At 37.6% G+C, this 18,054-nt stretch overlaps 1 protein-coding gene across 3 annotated transcripts in view; it reads left to right on the top strand.

Annotated features, from left to right (window-relative positions):
• Nucleotides 1-18,054, top strand: part of FAM172A (family with sequence similarity 172, member A) — a 651,833-nt gene that overhangs the window by 80,803 nt on the left and 552,976 nt on the right. The window contains exon 2 of one of the 3 annotated variants that reach the window (XM_006885362.1): nucleotides 974-1,097. The exons of the other annotated variants lie outside the window; for them this stretch is intronic. Within the exon in view, the coding sequence (XP_006885424.1) occupies nucleotides 992-1,097 (106 nt within the window). The 5' untranslated portion in view covers nucleotides 974-991. The remainder of the gene's footprint in view (nucleotides 1-973; nucleotides 1,098-18,054) is intronic. 3 annotated transcript variants of the gene reach the window in all.

The following is an 18,054-nucleotide window of genomic DNA, read 5'->3' as shown; positions in this document are numbered from 1 at the left end:
CAGATGAGTTGTGGGAGGAGGTCAAAGGTATCATCCAGGAAGAGTGCAAACGGTCATTACTTTGGCTATCAAGTAAATTAAGTCATTTAATCAAATATTTTTTCTGTTGTTAAGAATGTGATACTTGTATACGTTCACCAATAGTTATGGGTTAATTGACTAAAATACTTTTATCCATTGTTTATGTTTGGTGGTTGTTTTTTTTTTAATAATAAAAACTTCAGGAATTGAAGTTTACTGTTTGTGGATACCCTGGGAAAGTACATATACTTTTAATTGCATTGCCTTTACTTTGGCCAAATGGAGCAGAATTAGATTTTGAGAATTATTATTATCACTATAGCATAGAAATTTATAGCATCATTATTTGCTGGAATTCAGTTTAAAGAATATGGCTTTTAGACATTGAAATTGATGTATTTCAGTTTTTGGAAGGATTTTTCTCCCGTCCCACTGTAAAGTTATATTTTCAACATAATAGGTACTTTCTGCTTTTCTGTATTTTTTTCCTTCTAATTGTCTGCATATTCTAAGAGTAGAGCATCTCTTATATAGAATCTGCTTAACATTTATCTTTAAAAAATTAACTTCCCAAAATTATCTGAAGATGTATGTTTGTGTATGTTACAGAGAATAAAAGCTAAAGAGACTTTTGACTGGCTCAATTTCATTATTTCAGCAAACATTAGACATCTACAAGTATAAGGTATTTTATGAGGTGACACAAAAGATACAAAGATGACAAAAACTTGATTCCACTCTTTCTGGGGCTTGTAATCTGTTGGGTGACCCAGAGAAGTATATAAATAATTCAAATGCAAGGCAGGCTATGATCACTACTATCGTATAGGCATTAACAAAGAGCAGTGGGAAGTCAGGAGAGAGAAATTAATCAGAGCGGGAGGATCTAGGAAGTTCTCATGAGTAGGTAGGATTTGAGTAGAGCTTAATTTATTGCTTTCATTCATTCTAGACGGTCTTCTGAAGATTGATGTCTAATTTCTTGAGCTCTGTAATTTTGTTGCCAATTTGGATAAGCATGGCACATATCCAGCAGGGAGGTCCAGATGAAAATGAAAAGTCTACAGCACTGAAAGGTACATACTTAATTTGCTTTATCAGGTGTTTTCATTGTGCCAAATAAAGGTATAGGAATATTTAGATGACAATTCATTTAATTTTATTTCAGTTTTAAAGTAAGATTATCAGTGCCTAAGCTATTTGTAATTATTTGTAGCTCTCACAGACACTACCTCAGTGTCAAATATGTAGTATTTACACAGTAAATAAATCACAAAATAATTTTATACATGTAAGAATTTTTAAATGCTTTTTTACTGAAAGTGATATATTTAGTGATAAAGCTAACAATATAGACCTGTTGAATGTTGTACTGGATTAAAATAATGTTAGGTCTAAGACTAAGATTGAAAATTTACTTTTAGATTTGACAATACGGAGGTCATGATGACATTTACAGAGTTGTGCCAGTGAATTGGTTGAAATGAAAGCCTGAGGAGAAGATTTCAGTCAGAATGGAAGGCGAGGAATTGGAAACAGAAGTAGACATTCCTTTAAAACATTTTCCTGTGTACTTGTTTGCCTTCAGGAATAATCAGTTAACTCTGAAAAAAGCTGGTGATTTCAGAGAGAGAATGAGTAATATGTTTGCGTTTCTGTCTACAAAGATTTGCATGGGTGTAGACTTTGTTTCTTCGGTACTTGATTTGGAAAAATTGGTTTCTCAAATTATATTCACACAAGTAGTGCATAACATTTCAGGTTTATTTTTCTGGATTTTGGAGGCAGTACAACAATGAAGGTAAAAAACTCTTGATCAGTTCGTTAGATGGCAGGATTTCTTTGGGAAGTACAGATGGTCTATACTTCTAACCAAATTATTGTCATTTTGAAATGCACCCAACAGTGTCATGGAATAATGGTCTAATAATCTACAAGATTATGGCCATTGGCAACCCTACGGAGCACAATTCTACTCACATATAACATATGTGAGGTCTTCACAAACTGGATTGACTTTAGTTGCAAGTAGAAAGATCTGCATTGAAAGTGCATTTTGTTTTCACTCATTGATTACGTTAGGTTTAACTTCTCTTTGTATTTTTCTTCACCTGAATTTTCTTCACTAAAGGAATTTTAATGCTTACTACCCATATGATTGGAGTGTTCTGGTAGTCTAGTGGTAAGAAGCTGCACTGCAATCCTGAAGGCACACAGTTCGAATCCACTAGCTGTTCCACCGGAGAAGATTGATCAATCTCCTGTGTGATTAACTGCCTCTGAAATCCTGCTGGAGGGTCAGCTACAGATTACTCCTGACTCAACGGTACACAACAACAACAACAACCCATATGATTGTAAAGATTAATAAAACTAGTTAGAAATATTGAAAAACAAATGGAAAGTACATAATAAATTGTATTTTAGACCAAACTCTTTGCTGTTAAGTCAGAACATTCTCATAGCTGAACTTCCAGCAGATTTTCAGAGACTATAAATAGCACAGATTGCCTGTCTTTCACTTGAGTAGTCATTGGTGGCTACAAACCACTACAGAGACAGTGTTATTGGTTTAGTAGTAAAACTTCCTACCAACTATGCTACCAGAGTTCCCTTTAGCACACATTAGCAAACTGTATTAATCTTAACTCTAGAACAAAAAGTTAGGTGCCTTGCAATTCTGTTCTGTTGTTGTTGATGGCCTTCGAGTTGAGCATGACTCATAGCGACCCCATGAACAAAAGACCTGAAGCCCCTCTTCAACTATCTACATTTATCAAAGTTCATAGAGTTTCTGGAGGCATGTTATTTAGGAAGTAGATTCTAGGTTTCATTAAAACTGAGCTAAGATGCATAAAATGTTATTATTCAGGTGAACTGATTGTTAATCCCTGACTGCATAGTCACCAGAGTTTCAAGTTAACATGACAAAATATACAGTCTTAAAGTGACTTACTTTTCATAAATAGGAAGGTATTGCAGGTAATAGAATAAATGGCTGGAAAATTTCATACATTATATCATTGTTCAGAAAAATGGCAGATAAAATTCAAGATGAGTATAGCTAAAGCAAGACATTCTCAGGGAAAGTAATTTAAACTAGCTCACTGTCTAAGGATGAAACTGAAGATGATGGAGGAGGGTGGTGATTGTTTATTAAAAAAGAAAAAAGACATATTATGTGCCCAGCACATATGTCATTCTTTTTGGTGATAGAGATAACTTTATAAGGAACAATCCTTCCTTTAAAAAAAAAAAGTTTACCTTACCATATGTTTTATTTTGTTTTCTTGTGCTTACTGATCTGTTAAACTCATTTTGTATATGTGTATTCTTGACTATTCTGTAACTATTTCCCCTTTTTCTAATTTTTCCTCTTGATTATAACCACTTTTTAAAAAAAAAATACAGTTGGATATGTTTTTGGTATCTTTCCTACCCATCCTGAAATAATACCTGCACTTTGCAGTGGTTTCTTTAAGAAAAAGTCATTCCCTCTGTCATTACTCTTGATTCAGAGCCAACTTTTAGCTGACCCTCCCTTGGGTAACTGAGGTTGTAAATTGTACAGGTGGGAATTGCTCATCTCTCTCCTGTGGAGCCATAGATGAATTCAGACTGTCAGAATAATGTGGCCTTTGGGTTAACAGTACAGCTCTCTTTGGTCTAGGCTACCACCGTACCCTAAAAAGTCATTCATGAGCTTTATCATGTAACGTTTATAATTGAATTATTATGATGACTGTGACAACTTGGATTCTTTTTCAGGAACTATTACTTCCCTCTTCTGGAGCCCTGTATTTCCCTGCCTCATTGATAAAGATCTGAGTCAGGTGATTTCCTTTGATCAATGTATTGTTATAGTGCCTTTATTTTTTGGCTTGCCAACTGTTAAGCTTCTGCTGTTCTTTATTAAAAAACTTACTTCACATAGCTATGAAGTCTGAGGAGGACATGAAAAACATGAGAGCAGATTCCCACCTAATCTTCAGTCAGGAATCTGAATTATGGAGACCAGGCTGAGTTCCACTGAATGATTTGGAAATGTTAAGCCAGATTTGTGTCCCAAAGTCCATTTTGTTCAGACATGATTGACTATTATAGTCTTCATAGAATTCTGGATTATGTTTGCTAATTTTTTTGTTGAAAATTTTTGTATATATATTCATATTTTGTTGTTAGGTGCCATCGAGAGTACCTGTAGTGATCTTATGAACAACAGATCTGAACCCTCCCTATCCTGTGCCATCCTCATACTCTCTTGACATACTTAAATGACACCATTGCCACGGTCCCTGTCTCAGTCCTTCTTGTTATTGGTCTTCTCTTTTAATGGCCCTTTACCTTTACAAGCATGGATAGCCCTTTCCAACGGCAACCTTTCCTTAACAACACACCTAAAGTATGTCGGGTGAAACTTAACCATCCTTGCCTCTAAGAAGCACTCTGACTGCATTTTCTCCAAGAAGGAGAAACATTTCACAATTTTATCTTGTGATTTTAACAAGTGTTAAATTTATTAAACAAGTGGTAACTTGTGTTTGTTCTTTTGACAATGCTTGGTATTCTTAACACCACAACTCAAGGCATTGAGTCTATTTCTGTTACCTTATTCATTATCCAGCTCTCACATGCATAGCAGGTGATTGGAAAGACCATGCCCTGAGTAAAGTGCCTCTTAGTCTTTAAATTTACATCATCATCATTGCCCTTTAGGACTTTGGAGAAGTCCCTGACAGCAGACTTTTCAGTGCAGTGTGTCTTTTGATTTCCTGAGTGCTGGTACCAAAGATTTTGACTGTGAATCTGAGTAAGATGAAATAGTTGACAGTTTCAACCTTTTCTCCATCTATCATGATGTTGCCAAGTGGTCCAATGGTCAGGATTTTTGTTTTCTTTAACTGTGGTTTTAATGAAAGTTTACAATAAAGTGAGATTTTCATTCATTGATTGTTTCACATTTTCTTCTCTACACCCCAGTTCACCTTTTTTAAAGAAAAAAATATTCATTCATTATTGCAAGATTTTTGTTTTCTTGATGTTGAGATGTAATCTATATTCAAGGTCCTAGTCTTTGATTTCTGCAAAAGGTGCCTCAAGTCCTTCTTATTTTCAGCAAGCAAGATTCCGTGATCTGCATAAAGCAGTTTGTTGACGAGCCTTTCTCCAATACTGATGCCACATTCTTCTTCATAAGTGCAGATTCTTGATTAGTTTGCTCAGCATACAGATTGAATAGTTATACTTGTACCTGTTTCCTCTATGCTTAATATCAGTGAAAGTGTTAAAATCACAAGTTCTAATTGTGAGTTTGTTTCTCCTTCCATTTCAACAAGCTTTTGCTTTCAATTGATTAATTTTATTTGGCATATACATGTCTAAACTTGTTATATTCCCTTTATGACTTGCATCTGCTATTTTGAGATTTTTCTCTTGATTTATGATACTATTATTTTCTGTCTTGAAGTATATTTTTAATTTTAGCACAGCTACTCCAAATCTAATTTTGAATATTTACTTGTTTTTCAGTCTTTTTTCTTTGTATTGTAGCTATCATGTAACTGAAGGGATTTTTTATTTGTTTGATAAAATTGACAATTACATTTATTTGAAGAGTTGAAACAATTTATGTTTTAGTAGTTAGCTACTTTGTTAAACATTCATAGTGTTCATAGGGTTTTCAAAGGCCTGTAATTTAGGAAGTAAAAAACCCATACTGCTTTCTACTATGGCTTACTCAGGTGAACCACTGAAACCTGTCCATGATGGGAAACCCTTATGGCATTTGACATATCAGTGGCACAGATTTAAGTATCACAGCAACTTCAAGTTATCTCAGTATAGCAAACTGACAGAGAAGTGCTGCACCACTTAGAACATTCTCTCCAAACTAGGCCAGCGACAAACTGTGGGTCAGATCATCAGTTTAATATGCAAGTTCAAGTTGAGGCTGAAGAAAATAAAAATAAGTCCACAGAGACCAAGAGATTATATTTTATCTATTCCATCTGAATTTCATAATTATCTTAATAATACACGTGAGGCATTGAACACCAATGATCAAAGACCAGATGAGTTGTGGAGTGATATCAAGGATATCATCCATGAAGAAAGTTCATTACAAAGACAGAGAAGGAAATAAAAAAAAAATCAAAGTGGATATCAGAAGAGACTCTAAAGATTACACTGGAGCATCAAGAAGCCCAAAGTAAAGGAAATCATGTCGATGTGAAAGAGCTGAGCAGACAATTTCACAGGGCAGCTCAGGAGGACAAAGTAAATGGAATGTGCAGAGAGATGGAATTGGAGAATAAAAAGGGAAGAACTTGCTCTGCATTTCTCAATCTGGAAGAACTAAAAAACAAATTAAAGCCTCGTGTAACAATATTGAGAGATGCTATGGGCAATATATTGAATGACCCAGAATGCATCAAAAAAAGATGAAGGGAATACGTAGTCACTGAACCAGAAATAATTCATTGACACTGAAAAATTTCAGGAAGTACAATAAGAACAGAAGCCAGTGGTAATGAAGGAGGAAGTAGAAGCTGCTGTGGAATCATTGGCAAAAAAATAAGGCCCCAGCAATCGATGGGATACCATTGATTTGTTTCATTTAACAGATGCAGCCTTGGATGCACTCACCAGTCTGTGCCAGGAAATTTAGAGGACAGCTGTCTGGCCACAGATTGGGAGAGGTCCATATTTGTTCCCATTCCAAAAAAAGGTGATCCAACTGAGTGTGGAAATTATCAAACAATCATTGATGTCACATTCAAGCAAAATACTGCTGAAGATATTTCAAAAATAACTGGAACTAAGGAGCTGCTGGAAGTTCAAGGTGGATTTAGAAGAGGCCATGCTCCAGAGATGTCATTGCTGATGTCAGATGGATTCTGGCTGAAAGAAGGAATACCAGAGCAATGTCTATTTAGGCTTTATTGACTGTGCAAAGACATTTTGACTGTGTGGATCAGGACAAGTTTTGGCTTACATGGAGAAAAATGGGAAAAAGCACTTGATTGTGCTCATGCAGAACCCATACTTGAGCACGAGGCTCTTGTGTGAAGAGAGCAGGGGAACACTGCATGGTCTAAAATTGAGAAGGGAATGTGTCAGGGTTGTATTCTCTATCCATACCTATTCAGTCTGTATGCTGAGCAAATTTTCTTAGAAGCTGGACTCTTAAGAGGAGTAGTGTGACATTAGCATTGGAGGGAGGCTCATCAATAACTTGCGTTCTACAGATGACACAACCTTGCATGCTGAAAGTGAGGAGGGCTTGAAGCAGACTTGTTGCAGAAGATCAAGAAATGCAGCCTTTGGTATGGATTGCATTTTAGTGTCAGGAAAACAAAGATTCATATCACTGGAGTGATAGGGAGCATCATGATGGATGCAAATGAGAGAGAGACTGTCAGCAGCTTCATCTTGCTTGGATCCACAGTTAATACCCTGGGTTCTAGCAGTGAGGAAATAAGAAGTGCACTGAGTGTACACAGTGCACTAAGAAAATCTCCATTTAGGGACCTTTCCAAATTATTGAATAGTAGTGATATCAGTTTGAACACTAAGGTACATTTCATTCAGGCTATAGTCTTTCCAGTTACTAGCTATGCATCTGAGAGCTGGACAGTGAATAAGGATGACAGAAAATTAATTGATGCCTTTGAGCTATGTTATTGGAGAAGAGCACTGAACATCCCATTGATAAACCAAGAGAACGAACAGATATGTCTTGGAGAGGGTGCAGCCAGAGTTCTCTGTGGAAACAGGAATGATGAGGCTTCTCACAAACTTTGGGCATGTTGTTAGGAGGGGCTGCTGTTCCTTGGAGAAGGATGTGATGCTGGGAAGGATGGAGAGACAACAAAGGAGAGGAAAATCCTCAACCAGGTGGATTGATAAAGTGTTTGCTGCAATGGACTCTTTTGTATAAGGAAGTGTAAGGATGGCACAGGATAGAACAGGGTTCAGATCTTTTGTTCATAGCATCGCTATGAGTTGTGCTCCACTCGATGGCACCTAACAGCACCAACAGTTTGTTAAGTATAGTTTGAACATAACTGATTTTATTTTTTAGCTCCTGTACCCATTGTTCATTCTGTTTTTACTGTGTCATTGCTTTCTTTGGGTTAATTTTTAAACATTATAATTTCATTGCTGTTGAATTACACAACTCATAGCTGATCCCCCAACAGGTTTATGAGGCTGTAATCTGCATGGGAGAAGATTGTCCATCTTCTTCCTGCAGAGTCATTGGTGAGTTTGAATTGTCAGAGAGAGGTGACTGTTGCTTAGCAGCACAGCTCCCTATTGACCAGGCCATCAGAGTTCCCTTTTAAAATTAGTGTCAATTTTTAGAGAAGTTCCTGGTTTACAAAAGAATTGAGCAGACAGTACAGAGTTCTCTTTTTTCCTTCCCCATTTGCCCCCACAATTTTTCTACTTAATAACCGCACATTATATTGTATATGTATGATTGAGTTGCATTGGGAACAACTCATAGCTGATCCTTCATCATGTTTTCAGAGGCAAGAAGTTGTTCAGTCAGGATTGTCCAAATTTCTCCCATGGAGCAGCTGGTGATTTGAACTGTGTGTGCTTTTGTATTGGCAGTGCAATTCCTTGTCACTGAGCCAGCATGATACATTTGTTACAACTGATGAATCAATATTGATACATTATTATTAAAAAGCTAATAGTTACATTAGATCTCACTCTGTATTTTATAGATTCTGACTTTTTTTTTCTATTGTTTCCTTAGGATTTACAATCTCCATCTTTAATGAATCACATCTACCTTCAAATTATATTAACTGTTTCACATATACTTTAAGAAACTCCCAAAAATGTACTTAAATTTCCTTTTCCTTCTGCTTTGTTGCCATGTTTCATTTTTACATTTGTTAAATATCTCACATAAAACTATTATTTTTTTCTATAAACATTTAACTGCTTTAAAATGTTTGTTTTCAATATGTACAGACTCATATAAAGTTGCAAAAATAGTACCTAGAATTCTCTGCAGCCTTTACCTAGGTTCCCCCTCACTTAGATTTTCCTAACGGTGATGTGCTACATGATTGTAATACAGTCTGAAAAACAGAAAATTAAAATTGATGCAATACTGTTAACTGTATTCCTCATTTAGTTTCTATGTGCACTTAAAACATTTATGTGTATGTTATTATATTCATTGATCTCATAATTCCCTAACAATCACCACAGAGTACAGTATACTAGGGATTTTTTGTGTGTTCCTTTATAGCCATGAACCCCATCCCCCAGCTCTATCCTTATAGTTTGTTGTTGAATACCATTGCACTGGAATTGACCCATAGCTGATGCACCAGTGGATTTTCAGAGGCAGTAAATTGCATGGGAGGAGTTTGCCCATTTTTCTCCCGCAGAACAGCTAGTAGATTTAACTGTGTCCAAACCAATTCCAGGAATTGCAGCACAGCTTAACCACTAGGACTCTAGAGCTCTTTTGTTGCTTAGTAGTCACACCTTTGTAGTTTTATGATTTCCCCCCCCCCCCCGCATTGATCAAAATTGGGAAGGGCACACGCCACGGATGTATCCTGTCTCCATACCTCTTCAACCAGTATGCAGAACAGATTATCCGGGAGGCTGGGCTCTATAAGGAGAAATGTGGCTTCAGGATTGGTGGAAGGTCTATCAACAGTCTGCGTTATGCAGATGACACAACCCTGCTTGCTGAAACTGAGGATGACCTGAAGTGCTTGCTGCAGAGGGTCAAGGACTGCAGCCTTCAATATGGATTGAGGCCCAATATAAATAAGACAAAGATTCTCACCACTGGACCAATTGGCAGCATCAGGATGGATGGTGAAGAGATTGAGATTGTTCACAGCTTTAGTTTGCTTGGCTCCACGGTCAACACTCTTGGCACCAGAAGCCAGGAAATTAAAAAAACACACTACGATGGGAAAGTCTGCTGTTAGAGACCTCTCCAAAGTACTGAAGAGCAGTAGTGTCTCTCTGGAGACTAAGGTGCGTCTGATACAGGCCATGGTCTTCGCAATCACTTGTTATGCATCAGAGAGTTGGACAATGACCAAGGAGGATAGAAGGAGAATTGATGCCTTTGAGCTGTGGTGCTGGAGAAGAGTATTGAGAATACCATGGACCGCTAGGGAAACAAACAGGTTCATCCAGGAGAAGGTTAAAGCAGCCTGCTCCTTGGAGGCAAGGATTCTCAGGCTTCGTCTGACATACTTTGGACATGTTGTAAGGAGGTCCTTGGAGAGGGACATTGTGCTTGGGAGAGTGGAGGGACAACGTAGGAGGGGAAAACCTTCTATGAGGGGGATTGGTTCAATGACTGGGGAAATCGGGATGGGTGTATCAGAGATAGTGCGATTGGCACAGGACAGTGCAGAGTTTAGTGCTGTTGTACGTAGGGTCTCTATGAGTTGCAAGTGACTCAACGGAACTTAACAACAGCAACAAAATTGATTTGTTTATTAGGCTTGCTGTGGTGCAGCCAATAAAAGATTTATGACATCTGACTGGCAGTGAAGGTATGCAAGCTCCTAATTGAGGCAAACTTTTTATGATTGATTTTTTTTTTCCAGTGAGCATGATGTCTTTGAGATTCATCTAGGTTTCTACATGTATTAACCTGTCTGTTTTAAATGATATTTTGTTTTTCATTGTTGTGAATGAAAGTAGCTGATGCACTTGAGAGCAATTGAGTCTGACTTCTACCCCCTTCATAAAAGGGGATTGTCCACATAAGTAATATCTGTAGCAGCAAACAGATAGCTGCTTAGGTCAGACACGCTACCCCTCCATACTCCTGCAGCTATTTCCATCAATCTTTGGGCTCAATTTTTGTTATTGACTCACTGACTTTACTAAAAATTGTGGTACCAAGAGTGAGGTTTATTAGGGAAATAATTTGGAGAGTTGAGGAGGCAAAGAATATCATTCAATAAAGTCCCAAGATTAGTCCAACATTCCCAAGCCACATTAACGGCATAACACAATTCCGCAATTAGTAAAAGTCCTGGTTCACTTTTAGTAGCACAAATCTTCACCATTCAGTAAAGTTTGCCTCAGAGCAGTTATAAATCTAGCAAGCAAAACCTTTAAATATGGCCAGCTCAAATGGAAGAAGCCTCTGGTTAAAATTTGCCACAGTCTGTCTACAACAATGCCACGTCTCTCTTTACAGTCTTTGCACCACCATTGTTGTCAGGGTATCCCTTGGCAGTGTGGAAGGCACGCTTGCTCAGTTCCACAGCTGTAGATGATTTGAAGACCATGTGTCTGCTGTTAAGGTGGCTGGAAAGCAGCAGGGGCTTATGTAATGGCTAGAAAAGCCAACCTTTAAACTAACACCACAATTATATAGGTATGTTAGTTTGATACATGCATCATGCTTAGTAGTTTTTCATTGCTTTTGAGTGTGAGCAAACACATAGAAGATCCTCCAGAGAGTTTCCATGGGAGGAACATGTCTATCTTTTCCCTGCATCGCTGCTGGTTGATTTATACTACCAGAAAGGTGCCCATTGAGTTAGTAAGTTAACAGTGCAACACCCTATGGATTACACCACCAGAGCTCCTAGTTAAATAGAAGGCCAGCCCAATAATAAAAGAGGAATATGCTTAGAATCTACCCCGAGAAAATTAGAACTGAGACACAGACGGAGACTTGTACATCAGTGTTTGTAGCAGTGTTATTCACTATCACAAGAACATGGAAATAGCCCAGATGGCCAACCGCAATTAAAATGGATTGATAAACTATGGTACAGTCATACAATGGAATACTACACAGCACACAGGAGCAATGATTTTGTTCATTATTACCTAAGTAGAGAGGGACTGGAGAGCATTATGCTTATTGAACTCAGTCCCACAAGGACAAATATTGTATAAGACGGTTAATGTGGAATGAATATGAGGATCCGGGGGCGGGAAGGGTAGAAGAAGAGTGATGAGGATGTGTGTTTGTGGACAGTTAACCATGGGCTTGACAATTTGATGGGGGCGCTGAGAGAAATTGGAAGAATCTGGTCTGAAAAACAGTGTATTCCAATTTTGTAAATAAACTAGTATATTTTTTTTTTTAAAGCAAGTTAAAAAAGAGAAGACCTTTTTAAAGAGAGTCACACTGGCTTCAGAAATGCCTCAGACATACCTACTGTTGTGAGGATGTTGCTGGACTAGGCAATGTTTCATGTTATGGATACGTCTGAGGTGACAGTCATTTCTATCATTTGCTATGCATCTGAGAGTTAAATAGTGAAGACTTGATGCCTTTGAGCTGTGGTGTAGGAGAAGCACACTGAACATCCCATGGATGGACAAAAGAACAAACAAGTATATCTTGGAGAGGGTGCTGCCAGAGTTTCTTTTGGTGGCAAGAATGCTGCAGCTTCGCCTCACATACTTTGGGCATGTTGCTAGGAGTGTCAGCTCCTTGGAGAAGGAAATGATACTAGGAAGGGTGGACAGTTGGCAAAGGAGCGTAAGACCCTTACCCAGGTGGATTGATCCAGTGACTGCCGAAATGGGCTCTTGTGTGTCAGGAAGTTTGAGGATGGCACAGGATAGAACAGGGTTCAGATCTTTTGTTTATAGGGTCACTGTGAATCATACTTGACTCAGCAGTACTTAAGAAAGAACAGCTAAGAATGTATTAGGTGAAGCTAATAGAATAGTATCTAATGATGACTATAATCTTTAATTTATTTAACCATTCACCTGCTAAACAATATTTGGATTGTTTACAGTGTTTAACTATTACAAATAAAGTTGCTAAGAATATTCAGGTAAAGTTTTGTGTGCACATAATTTTTTATACCTTTAGGTTAAATCACCAAGGTATCTCAGCTATGATAAATGCATTTTAAATTTTATAAGAAACTGTTGTTGATGTTATATGCCATCTAGTCAAGTGTGACTCACAGCAATCCTATGAATAGCGGTTCTGAATCTTGTTCTATCCTGTGTCTTTCTCAGAATCTTTGATATACTTAATCCTATTGTTGCAGTCCCTGTGTCAATCTTTCTTATTAAGGATCTTCTCTTTTGCTGAACATTCACCTTTCCTAGCATGATGTGCCTTTCCAAGGAGTATCACCTTCTAGCAACATGCCCAAAGTTGCATTCCAAATATGAGAGACTAATTAGCACTCCTGCTGCACTTTCTTCGAGTCATATCTGTTTGTTCTTTTTATAGTCCATGGAATGGAATGTTGAATATATAGCAATACCACAACCAAAAGGCATTGATTTTTCTTTTGACATCCTTATTTATTATCTAGCTCTCTGATGTGTAGGAAGTGATTGAAAAGACAGTGGCCTGAATCAGGCACACCTTAGTCTTCAAAATGACATCATTGTTCCTCAGTACTTTGGAGAATTCACTGACATTAAACTTTCTTAATGCAGTGTCTTTTGATTTCTTGACTGTTGGTGTCAAGGGTGTTAATTGTTGAGCCAAGTAAGATAAAGTCGTGGACAATTTCAGTCTTATCTCCATCTGTCATGATGTTGTCTGTTGTCCTAGTGGTGAGGATTTTTGTCTTGATGATGTTGAGATGCAATCCATATTGAAGGCTGTAGTTGACAATTTCAGTAAGCAAAGATGTGTAACCTTCATAATGCATGTTTTTTTATGATCTTCCTCCTATCCTAATGTCATATGTTTTTCTTAGAGTCTAGCTTTTCAGATGATTTGCTCAGCATACAGAATGAATATATAAAGATAAAAGAGCATTGATTCACACCTTTCTTTATTTAAAACCATGCAGTTCCCCCTGATCTGTTTGGTATAGGTTTGAATGATTGAATATTCTGGGATTCCCTTTTTTTTCAATGTTAACCATAATTTGTTGTGATCCATGAAGTCAAATGCCTTTGCATACTCAATACAACACAAATAGACATTCTTCTGGTATGCTCTGCTTTCTTCGAAGTTCCATCTGACATCAGCAATGATGTCTCTGGTGCAGTGGCCTCCTCTAAACCCAGCCTAAAATTCTGCCAGTGATCAGTGATATGTCAGTGTAGTGTTTATTAGAGTGGCTCTGCCATTTTTCATTTGTCTGCTGTGAATCACAGATTTGCTAGAACTATACTATACTAGCATTTAATATCATCATTTTCTATTTTAGCTACTGTATGTAAGGTATTAATATTATTAAACATTTTCCATATGCTTATTTATCATCTCTCTCTTTTGGTAAATGATCTATGTCTTTTACATTGCTTCTAAATGAATTATTACATTAAAAATTTTTTTAAGTTGGTTTTCATATAATTCAATTACATTGTGTTTCATTCATGCACATTGTGTTTTATGCACTCCTTTTATGATTAAAGAATTTTTTTTACATTCTGTAAAAATTATATAATTTTATAATATATAATTTTTGTAAAAAACATATAATTCCTTATTGACTATGTACTTTGTAAATATTTTCTCCAGGTGTATAAATTGTCTTTTACTTTGTTAACAGGATATTGTATGTGAAAGTTTTCATTCTGATAAGAACAATTTATTAATTCTTTATTCCTCTTATGGCTTCTTCTTTTAGTATTATATCTAAGAATTCATGTCCTTTGTCTAGGTCTTGGTGATATTCATCTGTGTTTTTCCTTAATGCTTCTTATTTTTATATTTTGCATTTTAGTTAATCTATTTTGAGTTCACATATATGAGAGTCAGGTTCATATTTTTCCTATTTGATATTCAGTTGTAACAACACCATTTGTGAAGGATTTTCATTGAATTGCTTTTTCATACTTTGTCAAATACCAAACTCAAACTCAACTATTGTCAAGTTGGTTATGAATTATAGTGCCCATCCAGTGGGTTTCTGAAGCTGTCAGATGCAGTGGGAAGAGACTACCCCATCTCTCTCCCATGGAGACATTGATGAGTTTGAGCCACTGGAGACACAGGGCTTTTTGATCAGTAGTGCAACTCACCACAGAGGAAGCCACCAGAGCTCCCCTGTCAAAAATGGTTGGGGCATATTTGCTCGAGTCTGTTTGAGATCTCTGTTTTGCTTCATTGATTTATGTGTCTATCCCCCATACTATTGCTTTATTTTTTTAGCTATTGGGCGACTAACCTACCACTACACATTTGTCAGCTTATAACTTTTGGAGACTTAAGTATTGCTGTCATGTGGATAAGCACTGGTATTTAAAATATCAGCAAGATCACTCATGGTAGGCAGGTTTTAGTGGAGCTTCCAGATAAGCACAGATTGGGAAGAAGGACCTGGTAATCTACTTTTGAAAAGTAGCCACTGAAAACTTTATGGCTTACAGCAGAATATTGTATTTTTTTACTTCTGGAAGATGAACCCCCTAGGTTGGAAGGTACTCAGAATACACATTCTCTGCAATAATAGTCTGCAACATCCCAATGATTGTGAGGATAGCATAGAAATAGCAGCATTCTGCTTTATTGGGCCACTGTGTTGTTGAGTGCTTTCAAGTTGGAACTAACAGAGCTGAGAATTTAGTGGGGTTTTCAGAGGTAATAAATTGTGTGAGAGGAAATGATCCATCCTTCTCCTGCAGTTGGTGAATTCAAACCACACACCTTTGAGATTGCAGTGTAGTTTCTCAGCACTAGGCCACCAGTGCTCTTTGAGATCCCTATGAATCAGAGTTAATTTCGCAACAACTTACAAACATTTAGTAGAATTATTCCATTTCCCCCCAAATTGTTTCAGCCTTTCTAGATATTTTGCCTTTCCATATAAATTTTACTCTAAACTTGTTTATATCTAGATGAGATTTTTGAGACTTTTGGAAAATAACTATTATATTAATCATCATTTAATTCAGAATTACCGTCTTTACTGTGTGGGGAATTAATACTGAGAACCTAGGATTACTTCTTAATTTAGATTTTTGTTTTTACTTTTTTCATTAGTGCTTTATCATTTTTATCATGTAAGTTTTTGTCTATATATATTAGTAGATTTATACCTAAGTAGTACTTCACAGCGCTCTAGTGACCTAGTAGGTAAGGAGTTGTGCTCCCTGGCAGCTATCAGATAGGAATTTAAATTCACTAGTTGTTCTGAGGTAGAAAGATGGGCAGTCTCCTCCTGTGTGATTTACAGCCTCTGAAAACCTGCTAGAGAGTGAGGTATTGGTTAATTCTGACTTAACAATAATGAGGTTTTTAAGAGTTTCTTATTTTTTGTGATGTTGCAAATTATGGTATGTTTGGAGCCTTATTTTTAATGTTTATGCTTATGGAAATAAAGATAGTTTGGGTAGAATGTTGAATGATCCAAGAAGTATCAAAAGAAGATGGAAGGAGTACACAGAGTCACTGTATCAGAAGGAATTGGCTGACACAGAGGAATTTCATGAAATAACATATAAGCAAGAGCCTATGGTGATGAAGGAGGAAGTTCAAGTTGCTCTGAAGGAATTGGCAAAAAACAAGGCTCTAGAGTTGATGGATGGCATACCAATTGATTTATTTCAACAAACAGATGCTGCCCTGGATGTGCTCACTAAGTTGTGCCAGGGAATCTGAAGAACAGCCAGCTGGCCAGTTGACTGGAAGATCAATATTTGTTCCCATCCCAAAGAAAGGTGACCCAACAAAGTGTGGAAATTATCGAACAATATCATTGATACAATATGCAAGCAAGATTCTGCTGAAAATTATCCAAAAACGTTTGGAACCATATGTCAACAGAGAACTGCCAGATGTGCAGGCTGGATTTAGAAGAGGTTGTGGTACTAGGGATATAATAGCTAATGTTTGATGGATCTTGGCAGAAAGCAGGGAATACCAGAAGAATGTCTATCTCTGCTTCAGTGACTATGCAAAGGCTTTTGACTGTGTGGATCACAGCAAGCTATGGCTGACTCTGAGAAGAATGGGATTCCCAGAACATTTGATTGTGCTAATGTAAAACCTATACTTGGACCAAGAGGCAGTCATCAGAACAGAGCAGGGAGATGCTGGATGGTTCAAAATCAAGAAAGAGGTCCTTCAGGGATGTACTCCATAACTTTTCAATCTGTATGCAGAACAGATCATCCGAGATGCCGGGCTGTATGAGGAGGAATGTGGCATCAGGATTGGAGGAAGATTCATCAACAACCTGAGTTATGCAGATGACACAACTCTGCTTGCTGAAACTGAGGAGGACCTGAAGCATTTGCTGCGGAAGGTCAAGGACTGCAGCCTTCAATATGGATTGAAGCTCAACATCAGGAAAACAAAGATTCTTACCACTGGGCCAATTGGCAGCATCAGTATGGATGGTGAAGAGGTTGAGATAGTTGACAGTTTTAGTTTACTTGGTTCCACGGTCAACACTCTTGGTAACAGCAGCCAGGAAATCAGGAGACGAATTGCATTGGGAAAGTCAGCTGTGAGGGACCTCTCAAGAGTACTGAAGAGCAACGACGTCAGGCTGGAGACTAAGGTGTGCCTGATCCAGGCTATGGTCTTTGCAATTACGTGCTATGCATCAGAGAGTTGGACAGTGAATACGGATGATAGAAAGAGAATTGATGCCTTTGAGCTGCAGTGCTGGAGAAGAGTGTTGAATATACTATGGACTGCTAGGAGAACAAACAGGTTTGTCTTGGAGAGAGTGAAGCTGGAATGCACCTTGGAGTCAAGGATTCTGAAGGTTCGTCTGACATACTTTGGGCACATTGCACGTCTGACATACTTTGGGACTGGTACTTGGAGAAGGACATCATGTTTGGGAGAGTGGAGGGACAGCACAGGATAGGAAGACCCTTGGTGAGATCGATCGATTCTGAGTTCAGTCGTGGGAATGAGTGTGTTTGAGAAAGCGAGGTTGGCACAGGATAGAGCGACGTTTAGGGCTCTTGTACATAGGGTCGCTATGAGTCTCAAGCGACTCGATGGCACATAACAACTTTGTATCCTACAATCTTGCTAGGAGATTTAAAAAATTTTCTCTCTTCTTTTAGGTTCCTTAAAATTTTATAAGTAGACATTTATATCATCTATAAATTGTGTAGTTT

This window comes from Elephantulus edwardii, unplaced genomic scaffold, assembly GCF_000299155.1.
Source record: "Elephantulus edwardii isolate Elephantulus edwardi_28Jun2011 unplaced genomic scaffold, EleEdw1.0 scaffold00043, whole genome shotgun sequence".
Lineage (NCBI taxonomy): Eukaryota > Metazoa > Chordata > Mammalia > Macroscelidea > Macroscelididae > Elephantulus > Elephantulus edwardii.
This window is presented reverse-complemented; position numbering and strand designations above follow the sequence as displayed.